Source organism: Monodelphis domestica, chromosome 1, assembly GCF_027887165.1.
Source record: "Monodelphis domestica isolate mMonDom1 chromosome 1, mMonDom1.pri, whole genome shotgun sequence".
Lineage (NCBI taxonomy): Eukaryota > Metazoa > Chordata > Mammalia > Didelphimorphia > Didelphidae > Monodelphis > Monodelphis domestica.
In genome coordinates this window covers 454283439-454301640 of record NC_077227.1, presented here as the reverse complement: position 1 = coordinate 454301640, position 18202 = coordinate 454283439, and the positions used below count along the sequence as shown (strand labels likewise).

The window sequence follows — 18202 nt, the reverse complement described above, 5'->3', positions numbered from 1 at the left end:
AATTGATGTATGCTACCATGTTATCTCTTATGCACAGGCAGTTCTTTACATGAATGTGTTTGTGGGTGATATTGTTGCATACAATCTCCTTGAGGTCAAGGAACATATCTTGCTTGGTTTATTCTGAAATGTAGGGTTTCCCAAAAGTGTTGGTGTAGTTTTTTTAAGCTTTTGAACTTAATATGCACTAAAACTTTTGGGACACACACTTTTGTTGCATAGAGCCCTTGTGTAAATCAGTACTTAGTAATATGTTTCTTGATAAAAGTGACATGCATAATATAGATCAGGTCTCTCAAAGCCATACTAAGCCCAAATAACATTTTAGCCCTGGCTTATCCATTTGACTCATGTCGTTTTACTCGGATGCAGAGAACTTTTGTTAGCTTGATCTAGGAATGAGACATTATCTTTTTCGTGGGGAAGCTCCATCCTAGAGCCCCTCTCTTTGCCTCTCTCATCCTATTCCTTCCTTACTCCTTACAGACGTTACTTAAACAAAACTTCTGACGATGACCCAGCCTCAGAGAGCTGTCTACTCTCCGAGAGCCCATCCTCTGATCCTGTGACCCAACGCCGTAGGATGTTGGCTGCTGCTGCTGAACGAAGACTTCAGATGCAGCAGAACTCCTAGCGTTCTCTTTTGCCCTCCTCTGCCACCTCCTCATGAGAAGTGTGCTGAGCTGCTGTACTTCATCCCAGCAGGAAGAGGCCTTTCCCCGTTCTGCCAGCTATGTGGAGGAGTGGGCTTGACTGCATTGCCGCTGTATTAAGCATGTGGTCTTACTAGTGTTTGGACAGCTGACAAATTTAATCTTTTTTTGTAATATTTTCTATGTGATACTTCTCCAGTTCCTTTGCCCTCTCTGGAAAAAAAAAAGCCAATTTTAATTTTAGACATTATTGTCTCTGCTGGCACTGACTAAACTGCCAGGTTGGGTTGGAATAGCAAGGGGTGGTCTGGAGGCCCAGTAGCAGGCAACTTAAATACTGTTTTATGCATAGGTCACTGAAGGTACTAGTGTCTTAGCTCAAAATCTGGCAAGGGACATGCACAGAAAAATTCATAGAATGCTTCCTGGATCAGTTAGCAAGCCTCTACTTACCACAGAGGCATTCCTTATATTATTGCAAATGCCACCCCCACATCAGTTCTCCCTCCTAGGAAAAGGGGAGGACATGTGGGGAATCATGGGAAATGAGTTCTTGGTGTAGCAGTGGAAACAAGGGGTAGTTGAGCTACATTACATGATTGAAAAATGAAAATAAATAGCCTGCTTTTTGCAGGGAAGTAACCCCCCATTTGGCCCAGCCCATCAGTAGTTTAACCTTTATACATACACCCCCTTGTCCTAAGCTGGTTTTATTTCCGTTAACTCTGGTGCTGCGTCCCTTGTGCGTAAATACATGTATCCTTTCATTTTCCCTCTGCATTTCATTGCCACCTTTAGATGTTGGAAAGGTCAGCACTAAAAGGGTTAAACAGTGAGCACTGGTTTGAATTTTTTATTCAGTGTTACAGTATGTTTGGTAATTGGAAAGTCTGTGGGTTTGGTCCTTGGAGTGGCAAAAGACATAGGTCTAGTAAATGAGACAGTCTTTATCATAGGCCTTTATTGAAAAAATAAAGAAAACTTTGGTGTCTTGAATCCTTCATTTTGGTAACTTTGCTCCAGTTAGTTTAATTACACTTAGATGGGTAAGAAGTTTAGAACACCTGCCTTCATAGTAGGTCTGATTCCCCTTTTCAAGTCCTTTACACATTGAATGTTAAAAGATCTGAAACACAATCATAGGTTACACCTTTCAGTTTGTCCCAGTCTAGTAATTTTTAAAAATTACTTTAAGAAACATAATCTTAACACAATCCTTTTGGGAAGAATCCAGTATTATCTAGAATTATTGGCAAAGTTAAATATTTTGCTGTTTTTTGTTTTTTTTTTTAATGGCAAGTTTTTAGGTTGTTTAAAGATAATTGGGAAAAGGGTGGAAGAATAAATATGTAGGCAGAGATAATTTATTTCAATAAAATTTCAAAAGCCTTACCTTGCAGTGCTGTTTAGTAAGAATTTGGAAACTGCTGTGATTTTTTTTTTGCTGAGAGCATAGTTATTTGTTTCTGTTTTTATTGTTAAATAATAAAAAGCGATTTCTTCTGGGTGTGTCTTGGTTGGAATTTAAACTTAATTCTCTTTCTCAGAGGTGCCAACTTTGAATCCCATTTTGTTTCTATGTATCATCCCTACTAGAGTGTTTTTCTATAGTCTTTTTCCCCATATTTATTGGATAATGTAAAACTAAGATTGCCGTGTGGTATTAGTGTTAGTTCCTGCAAGCAAACAGGGAAAACACCATTTGATCTTCAATCTCAATTTATATATTTAATACCTTTCAAAAAGACACACTTCTATGGTATAGCTAACTAAAAAATTGATTTAATACTGACTGGATTCCAATATAAAATTTGAAATGGAATGCTACCTGTAAATGCTTATTAATTCTTAAAAGTAGAGAGATGGAAATATTTGGAGATTTCTGTTAGCACTGTTCTTACTATTTTCTTGTCCAAGATGCATCAGTATATCATAGTGGTAAAAGTGGTCATTACCATGTTGCTGCTAGTTTCTTTTTATTATATTTTGTCGTTTCTCCCACCCCCCATTATATGTAAAAACAATTTTTAATATTTGTTTTTGTTTAGTTCTAAAAGTCCCAAATTCTCACCATTCCTCCCTGAGATGGTATGCAATCTGATGTAGATTTTACATAATTATGCAAAACATTTTCCCATTTTACTTCATTTGTGGAAAAAAGTGAAGAAACTGAAATATACTTTGATCTGGATTCAGATTCCTTTGGAATTGTCTTGGATCATTGTATTGCTGTGAGTAGCCAAGTCATTCAGAGTTGTTCATTATATAGTAATTCTGTTACTGTATACACTGTTCTGGTTCTACTAATTTCCTTTTATATTAGTTCATGTAGGCCTTTCCAGGTTTTTTTAAAATCCTCATTTCTTATAGTATGAGTATGCCATTTAATCATATCACATCTTATTCAACCATTCTTCAATTGATGAGCATCTTCTCAATTTCTAATTCTTTGCCACTACAAAATCTATTTGTACATATATAGGTCCCTTTTTAAAAAAAAAAAAGTCTCTGGGATACAGGGCTAGCAGTGATAATTGTTGGGTCAAAGGATATGCATGATTCTATAGCCCTTTGGGCAGAAGTCCAAATTGTTCTCCAGAATGGTTGAATCAGTTTGCAGTCCCTAATAGTGTTGTAATAGTCTTAGTTTTCTCATATCCTCTCTGGTATTTGTCCTTTTCCTTTTCTGTTATAAGCCAGTCCGCTCAGTGTAAGATGGTATTTACATAGTTATTTTAATTTGCATTTCTCTAATCAATAGTGATTTAGAGCATTTTTTCACATGATTAGAAACATCTTTGATTTCTTCATCTGAAATTGCCTGTTCATAAGTAGTCCAAAAATTCTTAAATTATCCCTCCTCTATCTGTTTTCAGATTAGCATTTCCCAATGAGATAAATCATGTTTTCTTCCATTTTTTCATTCTTTTGCTTTTTTTTTTAACCTTGATGTCTCGTGGAATCATTGCTTTCCATTTGGCAATTTTCCAATTTTTAAGGAATTTTCTTCACTTGAGCTTTTGTATCTCCTTTTCTACTTGGCCAATTCTACATTTTATCTTTTTCCAGTTGGCCTCTTATTCTGTTTAAAGGTGTTGTTTTTTTTTGTTTTTTGTTTTTTCAGGATTCTTTGCCTCCTTTACTAAGCTGTTGACTTTTTCCTATGTTTGGTTTTTTTTTTTTAACATCCCTCTTTAATAATCATCTATGGTAAGTTTCTTTTTTTGTTGTTTGATCGTTTTTCCACCTTTTTCTTGACTTTTACATTTAAAACTGGTAAAGTTGGGTTCTGTTAAAGTGGTATAGGGGACACAGATCCAAACTTCATTTTTTTGTGTGCAGCTGCTTTCAGAGATAATTCTGGAGATCTATAAGTTTTCAGTTCTTCCAAGGTGGTCTGGTCTAAGAGTATTGCTGGCCTCTGCTCTGTTCTGTGAACAACCACAGGTACTCTTCTGTCAGAACTGTGATCAGGGCCTATCTCTCCTGGGTCCACAAGCCATGGGACTGCAACCTGGATCTGCATATGAATAATATAACAGTTCTGCAACCACTGCCAGCAAAGAGACTCCTGTAATCATCTGATCACTTGAGCAATCCTCTTACCTTACTGTCTGCCTGAGAGCTAGGGAAGCCACCACCAATGCTAATTCAGATGTGTGGGTTAATACATAATGTTTTTCTGATGACATTTTTTTGAGTAGTAACTCATTCCTGACTTTTTCCATTCCTTTGGAATCTTATCATCCTGAGATAGCTTTAAACATAATCCCTCGATGCTTTAACTTCCATGTGCACATTTCCTGAGTGTTATTTTGACTTAGCCAACATCTTCAACTTTGTTTTCTTGAATACTATTTCACTTTCCTCACACAGAACATCAGGGATTGAAATTAGGCACAGATTTGATTATGAAACTAAATCATGGTAGAAATCTTGCCCAAAATGTCTTTTACTGTATGCATCTGCTAGACAATTCATAAATTATTTTAGGATTATGTGAGTTATTTGGGTTTTATGCCAAGATTTTGTGTAGGCTTCCCTTGTCTACATAAGGCATTACTAGTAATTTTTTGCCATCTTCCGTGATTTTTTTGAGTGAATTTGTTGTCTAAACTGCCCTCCGCTGTCAGATCTCTCGGCTTAATGAGGGTAGGGTCATAGATTTAGAGATAGAAACTTGGGGATCACAGAGTCTATAAACTCCTTATTTTACAGGTTAGAAAATCAAGAAAAGTTCAGTTAGGTTATTGTTATTTTTTCCATTTGACTCCCTATATCAGTAATCATTTGTTACCTCTCTATTAAGATATAATTTAATTTTTGGTGAAGTCCATTTTAGGTCCTAATTTCAGCTCAAGTTGTTAGAGAAAGATGGTAGGAAGAGAAGCTATGTGAACTTAGGTAGAGATAATCACTGTTTTTTCCCACTTCAATACCAGTCAATTTCTTGCAACCCTAACTATGTTGAGCTTTTTTGAAAACTTTCTCTGCTGAAATTAAAGTCCTAGCCCTTGATTCTGTCTTTAGGAGAACAAAGAACAGTAAAATTCTGTTTTGTAGAATGTCTTGTTAAGTTGTGTCTTTTTTAAACCTTTTTCCTCCCCAGGCCAATTTCCCTTTCTCATTTGGTAAATTTTCTTTATAACCTGTACCCTTTTTTTATGGAGAAGGGAGAGGTTTTCCTACCCCATACTGAAGGCATACAGCTTTAAACAATGAAGTTTTCAATGTTTTTAGAGATTTTCTGTTATTGCGAGAGACAGGATTTGCATGTCTTTATAAAATTTGTCTAGTGATAAGTTCATTGGTATAGGCACATCTGGACCATGTAGGAAGGATCCTACCTAGAATGTGTATTTTTTTTTTAATCATTTGAACCAAGGTCTTTGGGATTTAACTATGCTCATATATACCATTTTACCTTGAGTCAGTGGAAGCTACCTGGGGAGTATGACTCCATCCATTTTCCCTGTGGTTTGTTTTTGAATTGGAAATGTCATCTGAGCTGAAGGAAACATAAGAAAGAAGAGCTTCTGAGTTAACACTGAAAGACCAAGGCCTAAACCATAATGAGAGGAATGCTGTATTCCCACCAACAATAACCTCTATTTCATTAGAAAGTGAGTCCAAAACATTGCTGCATTTATTCTGTATGGATTGTGAGAATCTCCATGATTTGCTTCTAGGTGTTGTCTAGCCAACACTCCCACTATTCTTTGATAAAGTCTGTTGTAGTTAATAACATGAGTCGGCTATCATTCTTTGCTTGTTTGATGTATGCATGTTGTCTCCTCACTTGAAGTGTAAGTTCCTCCAGAACAGGTGACTCTTCTTCTGTGTCCCCTTAACTACCCCAAAGAGAAGGATATTTCCTGAACTTTTCCTACCTTGGTGATTTTGTTTGCACTGTTCCTTGGGCCTGGAATACCAAGCTCCACCCATCCAATTCCTACCCTTCCTTCAACTCCCAGTTCAAAAGTTTCCTGATCCCCACAGTCACAAGTGATCTGTCCCACCTTTAACTCCTCCACTGGAATGTACTCTTTTATCTCCTGCTGTAGTTTGCAGCCTTATAGGACTGACACCTGGAAGAGACCTTAGTGATCATCAGTTAACTTTCTCTCCTGCATCCCTTTTTGAAAAAGGATTCTTTATACTCATTATTATTAAATTGTCTTTTCCATCTGATGTTATTCCCTCTCGACTTTATGATTCTGAAGCTAGGAGGGAGAAATTTCTATTTTTTTTTTGTCAAGATTAATTTTGTGGTTAGGGGTAGAATCCTGTGAAGACATGGCTTATTTTATCCCACACTCAGAGCACCTCTAAGTCTACAATATGGGTAGTAGTCCCACTCAAAATAGCATTTTATAAAGGATTCTAACTAAAGGGGATGAATTGGCTAGGAGGAGAGTAACCAATTCTCACCAGCATCAGGGAACATGAGCTTCTCACTGACATCAGGGAGCATGAGGCTTTAAGACCATGTGTGACTCAACTGTTCCTTGGAGAAGATTTGCCCCAAGGTGACTTCCAAAACATCTTTGCCTTAAAATAGAAGGGATTGATGAGGCTTAGAGAAAAGCTAAGTTTCCTTCAGTGGATTTTGGTGTAGTCAAAGTAATGGATTCAGAAAACTTGAATTCATACCCACTCACACCTTAATAGCTCTTTGGTCCTAGACAAATTGCATAATTGATTTAAGGGTCACTTTCTTCATTTTTAAAGTTGAGAGAATGCTTGCATTCTTACCTCAGGTATGTTGTAAGGGCACTGCTTAAAGTGCATTGTAAATATGACTTGTTTTGTGGCTTAGACAAGTAATCACTGAAGGAATCTCACTTTTAGCAGTCATTATCCCAAGGGCCCCAGGTTTATGACCAAAATTTGGTTTCTGAGCCAAGTGGCCTTCCTGGATATAGTGATGGCATGACTTCAGAACAGGGGCAGCTGAGCTGGAGCCATCAACTTACTTTCTGTGTTGGTCAGAGATTCCTCGGATCTTTTGCCAGTGGTTCTTTGCCAGAGCCCTGTCCCTTTCCCCTTGTAGGATCCTCACACAAATTCATTATGAGCGTTTTCTTTGACTGATAGAGGTAGCATGAAGGTGGTGGTTGGATCTGAGAAAAGCCCCCTTTCTCCTACAATTCTAATTCATCCAGAAAAGAACCAATGGAATGGAATTAAGGAAAGGGAAATTACACACACACATATATATATAATATATATATATATATATATATACATATATATAGTGCTTTAAAGTTTGTAAAACATTACTTTTGTTTCATTTGAGCCTCTCAACAAGCCTGTGGGATAAGTACTACAGATATTACCAAGGTCCATTTTTACAAATAAGAAAAGTGAGACTAGAAGAGGTTAAAGGACAAGGGAGCTGTTCAGGGTCACATAGTATTAGAGATGATGTGATCTCACATTTTCCTGTTTCTATGCCCAGCACTCTACCCATTATGCCACTCTACCTATGGTGGGATTTTCCTATTAAACTCGTTTGGTTTCTGGTACTAGTAACTAGAACATGAGGGGGAAACTTGGAAGATGATGACTCCATGCCTTAAACCCATTGGTGCCCAAGGACCAAGTTTAGGAGACCCAGAGAAAAATATTAAAAGCAGCTGTGAGACTTTATTTTTCCTAACCATGTTTGCTTGTTGTCTCCCTCTTCGAATGTGAGCTCCTTGAGTGAAGAGACTTTTTCTGCCTTTTGTTTCATCCTCAGTATTTTGCAGCATTACCTGGTAAATAGTAGGTGCTTAGTAAATGCTTATTTGCCTGAAAAAGTTACAAATGGAAGAAATCCAAGTCAAATAATCATAAGTCTCAAGAATACAGACAAACATTCTCTTTATTGAGCTACACATGAATTTTCCATTAGTCAGAGAAATAGACTGGCAGTGTGTAAGATAATCACAGAAACCTCACTGATTGGGAATAGAAAGGCTTAGAAAGACCCATGGGCTTTTTTTTCTTTTTTTTCCTTTTTTTTTAAAGTTTGAGTTTGTGTGTGTGTGTTTGTGTATTTTGTTTTGGTTGCTTCCTCTTTATTTGAAATGTCTGTGACTGGTTCTGTCGCAAAAGTTGTCGTAAAAGTGAAATTGTGAAGAGGTCCAGGGGTTTGGTTACTAATCAAAGTAGAAATGACAAAGGACATGAAAATGGCGGCTTTGATGTAAACACTACATTCGATTTTTTTTTTTAATTTTGTGTGTAGGATTTTTTTTTCTGTTTTGTGGTGTTTTAAAAATTTTTTTGTGTTTTTAATTTTTGTTCTGTTTCTGCAGCACAAACATCTCCACATGAGAGAGAAAACACAATCCACTAAAACAAAGGAGGAAGAAGGAAGAACAGCACAAAAGAAAAGCATTCACTAGGAAGGTTAAGAACTTAAAAAAAGTTTAAAAATTAAAAAAAAAATGAAACCCCAAGATCCCCTAAAGAGCTTAGAAACCTGTCTTGGCATGTGATACACAGTATTCATCAGGACAAAAAAAAGTCCTGATCAGAAAATTAAGAAAGGATGGGAGGGAAAATTGGGAGAGAAAATATAAACATCTGTCCTTGTTGACAGCTGCCAGCCTGTGAGGCCTGGGCTTTACCTATACAAACCTGCAGGGTGAATGTCAGGCATCTATCTGTCTCAGGCCCTGGGGGGGGGGGGGGGGGAGTAGGGAGGAGGTGGGCATGGCCTGACCAGCAGCGATCTGCAGGGGTCTCATTCCCTCCACTGAGGCTGGCAGCTGCTGCTGCCCAGGCTGGGTAGTGGGCAGTGTGGAAATTCTAGAAAATAACGGGGTGGGGTGGAGGCTGAAGGGGAAGACGGTTTGTCCTTTCTTAGCTACAAAGCACAGGAGAGATGTTGGGGTGGGTGGGGGTCCTTTTTTGTTTTGTTTTCCTTGGGCTTCTAAATGTAAAGACTTAGCTAAAACCAGATGCTACAGCATTCTACAGAGACACACAGCCATCCTTCCGGGCTCAGTACATTACACACGGACTTGAGAAAGAAAGGCCCTTTCTTACAAAGGCCAAAAGGTCATGCTATCAGTGGATCAACGCCAACGGGAAAGAAAATCCTTGAAGCATTCTGGAGAGAGAGAGAGAGAGACAGGGGGGTCCAGTCTGACCGTTTTCTTTCTTTTTTCTTAAGAAACAACAACAAAAGCAATGTTTGTACAACTTCTTAGCATGGGGTGGCAGCCAGGGATGGGGAGGGGGGAGAGCATCCCTGTGGGAGAAGGGGGGCGGAGAACAGGTGAGATGGGACAGACAGCACTGCAATTTGTAGGGTACCCCCTCAGGATTTAAAAACGAGACTGAGGGGGTGGGAGGGGGGACCACCAAATCTCAGTTTCCTTCTGTCCTTACTCCATAAGAACCCAGCTTGAGACTGGCCCTGAGGGGGCATCTTGTGTTCACCAGCAAAACTCTCACCCTACCCTGGGGATCTTCCTAGCCCCTGCCAAGGGCCTCCTTTCAACTGGGTTTCTGCTTTGTTTTTGCAAGAATATTTGAGCAGCGGTGCTGGGTGCCCCCATCCCATTGCTGGTGTCAAAAAGCAAACACACACCGTCTCCCCCTTCCTCTGCTTTTAACTTGGGAAGGTAATAGCATTCCGTGAATGAAGAGCTGGCTGGGGGTTATGGAGAGCTATGGGAACCGTCCTGCCAGGTCCTCTAAGAAATAAATAAATAAATAAATGTCCTAGAAGGAGTTTTTGTTATGTTGTTGGGGTTAGGGGGTGAGGAAGAGGAGGAGGAGGAGGGGAATGTTAGGGTTTCTTTCACAGACTTTAGAAGACCCCAAAAGAGTTAAACCCAACTGATTCAGCTTCTGCCCCAGGAATGGGAACTATGGAACAGTTCCCTTCTTCCTCCCTCCCCTCAAAAGTATACTATTTTTTTAAAATCACATTACTTTGGAGGGGCCCATTGAAACTGTTAGGACAGATTCCGAAAACCATCATGGAGAGTTTAGAAGATTAACGTCTTTGCTCTCTCTTTTTTTTTTCTCTTTTGTGTGTTTCATCCCATTTTGCCAAAACCCCCTGGGGAAGGGCTTGATGCGCTATCACAAGGTGGTCAGTTCTGTCCGCAGTTCTTTCTAAGACAAACTAAAAAGATTTTATATATATATTTATATATATATAATTTTCTGTTATGCCTTTTTAAATTTTATTTACCAACTTGCATTTGTTAGTGGTAGTGTGTGGTGTGTGTGTGTGTGTGTGTGTGTGTGTGTGTGTGTGTGTGTGTGTGTGTATGTGTGTGTGAAGATTTTCTGTGAATGTTGGAATCATTACCAAATAAGTTGCTACACAGGACAAGAGGTCAGTATAAGCCGCATCCCCGGAGATTGTTGGCAATGATGATGTCAGTGACGGCATCGAATACCACCTGGATGTTATTCGTGTCTGTGGCACAAGTCATGTGACAGTAAATTTCTTTGTTGGGTGAGCGGTTTTTGCTTTCAAATTGTGCTTGGATATAGGCGGCTGCGTCTTCATAGGTGTTAGGGCCTGCAGAAGAGCGAGATAGAAGAGAAAGACTCAGGTTCAAGACTGAGGGGGGAAAAGAGCAAATGTGATATTGATGGATGGGATAGAAAAGAAGCGAAGAGCCACAGGGCGGACGATGAGGCATGGGCATCTGTCCTTCAACCAAGATGATGGTGGGACGGGGGAAGGCACGGCATTTTGCCATCGAGTACTTTAAAGATGTTTTACATCTTCCTTAATCTTCACAACAACTCTGTTGGGAAGGTCCTACAGATATTATTTCTATTTTACAGATGAAAAAACTAAGACTCCAAGGTTAAGGGACCAGCCCAAGTCACACAGTTAATTACTGGGTGTTCTGGGAGTTGAATGCAATTCTCCTGCCTCTGATCCAAAGCTCTTTCTATAAAAATACAAATGCCTTACATGTGTAGTACCTTTCATTTTCCATTTTTCCCTGCTCTAAAGCCTTCAATAAATGCCCATTTCTTAAACAGGTTCAAATTCTGTAGCCACATCTATCCCCACCTCCCACACATGCTGTACTTTCCAGCCATGCTGGACTGATTATTCATTGTTTGCCCAATGGCCTCCAAGCTTTTTTTTTTCTGCTGATTCCCTGTTTCTTTTCACTTATCAAAAATCAAAACTGACTCAGATCACTTTTCAAGAGGCCCTCACTGGTTCTCCTAGTGGGATAGTTGTTACTCCACAAAGGTTTGCTCTTGTCCTTGGTGCTTGTATTCTAGTTATAGGTGTATTTGACATCTCTCCTACCAAGTCATAATTCCTCGAAGGCAAGGGCTGTCTTAGTCATTTCTGTGGTCCCATCATTCCTAGCACAGGGCTTCTGTCCGAGTACCAGGAACTCAAAAAGGATTGATTTGCCCCCAATATCTCATTTGCTCCTCACACCAACCTCATGAGGTTAATAATAGGGCAAGAGTGACTACCTTCATTTCACAGAACAAACATGGTCTCAGGAGAGGTGCAGTGACTCATCCCAAGGTTACACACAAGTAATTTTTATATACAACTAGGGCTAGAATCCAGGACCCTGGAACTCACCAGCTGAGGCCCTTTCTCTAACATTAATACTGCCTTATCCAGACATCTTTCCTTGCCAACTGCTAAGATAATCAGGCATACTTCACAGAAAGACAATGGAAGATAGCACAGGCAATCTCACCCTAATATATATATATCTTGGGCTATTTGAATCCTAGAACAGGGCAGGTCAATCCCAAGTAGACCCAAGAACTATCCTCCCCGCCCCCTTTTTCTCCATATTCTCTCCATTTCTGATTTTGCTCCCATACTTGCTTCCTCTGCTGAGAAACCAGACCACCAACCTCCCTCACTATGGTGATGCAATTTCAGACAAGTTTGTTCCTTGAGTTCATCTTCTGTAGGGCCCTGTGTAATGTTCCACCTCCCAGTGGGCACCATTTGCTTACTAATTGGTTTGGGGATTTTTGTGGCTCAGCTGTACTCCTAGAATTGTTTATAATGGTGATTGGTGCTATATATAGTTCATGGAAGGCAGCATGGCCTTCCAGTGTGCCAGGGGTGTTAAAAGTGACCCACTGGAAAAGTGTTGGCGACCCCCTGATGGCCACATTGCTCAAGGCACCAGGTGAGCCCTTTGTCCATTTTATTTTTTAGTTAGCATCAAGGTATCCCTGCTTGCTGCTGCATCACCACCTGTGAAAACTTGCCATCATAGGAGCAACTCAGTTACAAAAACTGAAGATGGATGCCCTAAAAGATGGGGTGTACCTTTGCGTGTAGCGCATACTTAAAATGTTTATTGGGTTGACTAGAAGTTGAGAAGGAAAGGTTGAAGTTAATGCCATTGTGGGAAAGAGTGGAGAAGTCAGTCAACAGTTAAATCCTTATTATGCCTTTACAGTGAGCCAAGCACTGGAGGAGGAAGACATTTTAGAGGAATCTGTGCACTTTTCTATTACTTCTCCTTTGCTTGGACATCAGACCTCAGGAGAAGTGGGCTATGCGAGTGAGGACTTTTGTTGGTCCAACTCAAGCATGGCCTCCATCAAGTTTGGCCAGAATTGCCTAGCTCAGGGTCGACAGCCACCTCGCCACATCCCTGCTCACAAGGGCTCCTTTTCTTCTGTATTATGTCTGCATCAGTCTCATCTTCAGCTAGACTGTATACTCCTCCAGAACATTCAGGAAGCTCAGGGCCACCGCTACCCAAAGCAGAGAGTTGGTTATCTATACTGGCCATAAAGGCTTGGAGGTTTCTTCAGCTTCCAGAATCCATTCCCGTGTCAGGCATGTTTGCAGTGAAAACAAGCAGACAAATGAGTGAGGAGGAGATGGAGAGGACTCAGAAGTTGAATTTGATATGGGAAGAGGTGAAGAAGGAGAGGAGATAAAGCCAGGGGAAGAGAGAGGTAGGTGTGGTGATGAGTGCAAGAGTTGTGGGTTGGATTGGGTGAGAAGATTCATCTCTACAGGAAGGATAACTGAGACGCAGGATGAAAATAAGAGGAATTGAACAAACCCTGTCTGAAGGATGAACTGAGGAATGGCTAATGCATTCTGTCCCTGTTTCTAGTGTAAGGGCTTAGGGTGAGCCTCTACTTGGGACATCCTTTAGAACATGGGGGACAACTCACTTCAGGGGTCTTTCCCAAGCTCTAGCTTCTATTCCTGGACTTTCAGGTTCTCTCAGGGTGCTTTCTCCCTGGGTAGCATTCTTCACTGTCTCATTGGCAGCATTAGGGTATCTGTCTCTGACTTCCTGGCCCCAGGAACCAAACTAGGGGCTCAGGGACACCTACCTGTGTATTCAGGGAAGCAGATGGTCAGAGGTGACTTCTTGATCTTCTCGGCAAAGAGATCTTTCTTGTTGAGGAAGAGAATGATGGAGGTATCGATGAAGAACTTGTTGTTACAGATGGAGTCGAAGAGCATGAGGGACTCGTGCATGCGGTTCTGTCACCCCAGAGCAGGTTTGGCAAAAAGAAAGCAAGACAGAAAGCAACAGACAGACATGGGGGACAGGAGAAAAGAGAGGAGAGAATTAGGTTGGAGAGAGAAGACCCAGGCTTGCCATAGCATTTAGATACACCAGCTTAACAACTCGGCTACCCTACAAAACTTTGGAGTCAGGAGAGCAACACATCCTCCAGGGCACATTGGATGGCACAGGACCCGGTGCTTAGACCAAACTTCATGACTGCCCCCCCTCCCCCAATCAGAGCAATTGGCATTTGCATGATGCTTTTAATTCAAGGTGCCTTCTAATAACAACTTGGTGCTGGAGGCAGTGCCAGTATCGTTGTTCTCAGGGAACAGACAAGGAAACTGAACTGGAGAGACCACAGGCACACAACTGGTTAAACCCGAGCAGGGATGTAGACCTTGGGTTTAATCCAGAGTTTTCTCTACCAGGTCATGCTTCTCTTAGGAGGACAAAATACAGGACTCTTCTCGCTGCAGGGATCGCTTTGGATTCTGATAATAATCACTGTCACACCAATACCCGATGTTTCGTCCGTACTTAACATACACTGTTTCATTTGAACCCCACATCAGCGTGTCCCACTCCCTGAATCCCACCAATGCTTCCCAGGAAGACGGAATTGCAGAGCTGGAAGAGACCCTGGGAGTCTTTGTCAGCTCCTACTGGGAATGGCTTTCACAGCTGCCTCTTTTTCCCCAAAATGTCGTTCACACCATCAGTCAACAAGTATTTATTAAGCATCTTCTGTGTTCCATGTACTATGCTAAATACTGGGGACACCAAGGCAAAAAACAATGCCAGCTCTCCAGGTTCTCACAGTTAATGGGGGAGACAGTCCACCAACAACTATGCACCGATAGACAGGATAAATAGGAGATGACTGACAGAGGGAAGGCACTAGAATTAAGGCAGATCTGAAAAAACTTTCTTGTAGGAGGCGGGATTTTAGCTGAAATTTGAGGGAAGTCCCAGGAGGTAGAGTTGAGAAGAGAGAGCATTCGAGGTGTGTCTGGTGTGTAGGGACATGGTGTGTCTAGTATGGGGAACGGCCAGGAGGCCAGTGCCATTGACCTGCAGAGGTATGAGGAGAGTCGAACAAGACTGGAAAGGTGAGAAGGGTCCAGGTTATGCCCTTGAACCCCAAGCAGAGGCTCTTTTCCTTTTCATAAGAATAGCTGATGTTGGCATAATGCCTCAAGGTTTGCAAAGTACTTTGTAGACATTATTCTCATTTGATTCTCAAACCAATACCTCAAAGCAAACTCTATTGTCACCCTCCCCCATTTTCCAGATGAGGAAACTGAGGCACAGGGAGATCAGGTAACTTACACAATACCAGCAGTGGGAACTGAACCTAGGTCTCTTCCAACTGCAGGTCCTACCACTGTATCACTCTGCCTGTCCTATCCAATCAGTTGGCTCATCACCAAGCATTTATGAGGTGTGTTCTATGTGTCAGGCACTGTGCTAAACCCTGGGGCTACAAAGGTAAAAGTCAAAGTTTCTGCCCTCGGGGAGCTTATAATTGAATTATATAGATCACATATTATTGTTATGTGATACCGTTTATATATAAATATACTAATAAAATAATATATATTATATAATAATCTATATTATATAGATCACATGTGTTATTATTATATATCATATACAAATATACTAACAAAATAATTTTAAACATATATCTATATCTATTATATAATGGTCTATATTATATAGATCACATGCTATTGTTATAGAATATATAAAAATAAATAATAAATATATATTGTATAATTATAACTATATAGATATATAATTATATAGCGAGTATTATTGTTTATGTTATATACCATATTTATATTACATAATATTAATTATATATCACAGATATATATGAATAATTTAATTTCCACTTAACTACATTTATAAATGTATGTGTATTCATATGCCTACAGATGGGCATACAGCTAAATTGTATATATAATATAGATACAGTACAAACACAAGTTAGTTTGGGAAGGATGGGCACTAGCAGATGGGAGGGGGTCAAGCAAGGCTTCATGTAGATGGTGATGCTTGAGCTAAGGCTTTTTTTTTAAAACCTTTATCTTCTGACTTAGAATCAATACTATGTATTGGTTCCAAGGTAGAAGAGTGGTAAGGGCCAGGCAGTGGGGGTTAAGTGACTTGCCCAGGGTCACACAGCTAGGAAGTATCTAGAGGCCTGGCACTCTATCCACTGAACCACCCAGCTGACACCCTGTGAATATATATAAAATACATATTATATCATATCATACTATATATGTGTATATATAAATTCAGAATCTTAAATTTTATTTTGGATTGATGAGCATATTCCCTTTATTTCCTGGTCCTGTGATTTCATCAGCTTGCGGCATTGGGAGCTGGAATGGGTTAGAGAATGGGGTATTCCCTCTGCTTCTGCCAGGACAAATGAGCGCTTCAGCTTCCTGAGCCCTTCAGAGCTTAAATGGCCTGCCCAGGGTCACACAGCAAGTGTATGTCAGAGGCAGGCTTGAGGTCAGGACGGCCTCCTCTAAGGCCACGTCTCTCTCTGCTCCATCACATTTTCAGAAATCATAATTAGGTTCCTGCTAATTCAATCTTGGTGGCAAAGTCCCCAACCCATCTTCAGTCACGAGGCAAAGCCTGCGAGACTACGGAGCTAATATACTGTCAGACCAGTGGGGATACCATTCCTAGATATGTGACATGTTGTATTGCACTGCCTATATACAAGCTACAAGAAGACAATGGTGCAATGCAGAAAGACTACTGGACCTAGAGGCAAAATCCTACCTCAGATAGCTGTGGGACCCTGAGCAAGTCACTTAACCACTGCCTGCCTCAGTTTCCTCATCTGCAAAATGAAGATAATAATAGTCCCTGCCTTCCTGAGTAGTAAGGACAAAGTGCTTTGCAGACCTGAAAGTGCTAAGTAAAAGCCAAGTGTTTATTATTAGACACACAATTATAGGGTTTTTTTGTTTTTTTATTTTTACCATCGCAAAATGAGACTAAATTCTAGCATAGAGAAACATTTTCATACTACAAGCTATGTGGAGGGGGAAAATGTGATTTATGAACATTATGAAATACAAAATAAGCATTTTCCAATGCTAAGGGGATGGCATCCCCAAATACAAAATTCTCCTGAAGACTTTCAAAAAAATTTCAGATGGACATTCAAGAAAAAAAAGAAAGAAAAACTTGTGATCCAGAAGCCCTTCATCTACTGCTGCTTTTGTACCGTCAGCATCATTCCAAAGAATTGCTTAATTAACAGAGCAGTAACTAGGGAAAGGCAATCAAGGCTTTGCCCCAAGATGCCAGATTTAGAGGGCACTGAAAACACTTGTAGTCCTTCAACATCAGAGAAATAACAGAATTTAGCAAGAAGAGCTAATTAAAATTGGAAGCTACTAGAGAGCCCCTCTCCCTGTTTCATTCCATCATCAACACTTTGAAGGCACCAACTCCCGTGCTCTGAAATTTAGATTGGATGCCCCACCCATAGTTTGTGCTAGCCCAGGTATAGACATTCCTCATTTGGGCCTTGACAATTAGCACCCACAGATAAAGAAAGGAGGAAGAGAAAATATTTTGAATGAAAAGCAGCATGATACAGTCTAAAGAGTTCTGGACTTGGAATCAGGAGGAGGCCTGAATTCAAATCCTGACTCTAAGACTCTGATGCCCCAACCACAGCCCCATTCAGCTGCAAAACACAAATGAAAACAATATCTATTTACCACCTGGGGCTGGGGAGAGGAAAGTGCCCTGAAAACCATTACAAACTATACACAACTGAGCTGCATTATGATTTGTTCATGAGTTGACACCAATAACAGTAAAAAAAACAAACAAACTTATGTAAGAGCAATGCTTGCAAATACAGCCTGGCAGTAAGTTTCTGAGTTACTAAGATACCATTTCCTCTACCTAAGTTCTTATTCTGATGCCTCATTGTGGCATGGAGGTGACCCTGGATTCTCATTTCAATTCATTTAATGAGTGCTTGTTCTAGGCAAGATATTGGAGACATGCAAATATGAGAGAGAGAAAGAAGGAAAGAAAGAAAGAAAGGAAGGAAGGAAGAAAGAAGGAAAGAAAGGAAGGAAGGAAGAAAGAAAGAAAGAAAGAAAGAAAGAAAGAAAGAAAGAAAGAAAGAAAGAAAGAAAGAAAGAAAGAAAGAAAGAAAGAAAGAAAGAAAGAAAGAAAGAAAGAAAGAAAGAAAGAAAGAAAGAAAGAAAGAAAGAGAGAGAGAAAGAAGAAAGAAAGAAAGAAAGAAAGAAAGAAAGAAAGAAAGAAAGAAAGAAAGAAAGAAAGAAAGAAAGAAAGGAAGGAAGGAAGGAAGGAAGAAAGAAAGAAAGAAAGAAAGAAAGAAAGAAAGAAAGAAAGAAAGAAAGAAAGAAAGAAAGAAAGAAAGAAAGAAAGAAAGAAAGAAAGAAAGAAAGAAAGGAAGGAAGGAAGGAAGGAAGGAAAGAAGGAAGGAAAGAAGGAAGATAGGAAAGAAAGAAAGAAAGAAAG

General features: G+C 40.1%; 2 protein-coding genes across 3 annotated transcripts in view; one reads left to right on the top strand and one right to left on the bottom strand.

Moving 5' to 3' along the window:
- Nucleotides 1–9881, top strand: part of AMFR (autocrine motility factor receptor) — a 72503-nt gene extending 62622 nt beyond the window's left edge. Inside the window, exon 14 of one of the 2 annotated variants that reach the window (XM_007474881.3) lies at nt 8459–9881. In XM_007474881.3, coding sequence (XP_007474943.2) covers nt 8459–8477 — 19 coding nt within the window. In that variant the 3' untranslated portion in view covers nt 8478–9881. Of the gene's footprint in view, nt 1–486; nt 2161–8458 lie in introns of those variants that run through there. The other variant, XM_001364653.5, reaches the window with a different exon arrangement.
- GNAO1 (G protein subunit alpha o1) overlaps nt 8005–18202 on the bottom strand; it is a 269564-nt gene continuing 259366 nt past the window's right edge. The window contains exons 7-8 of the mRNA XM_007474882.3: nt 13479–13632; nt 8005–10689 (exon numbers count right to left, since the gene is read on the bottom strand). Of these exons, the coding sequence (XP_007474944.1) occupies nt 10502–10689; nt 13479–13632 (342 nt within the window). The 3' untranslated portion in view covers nt 8005–10501. The remainder of the gene's footprint in view (nt 10690–13478; nt 13633–18202) is intronic.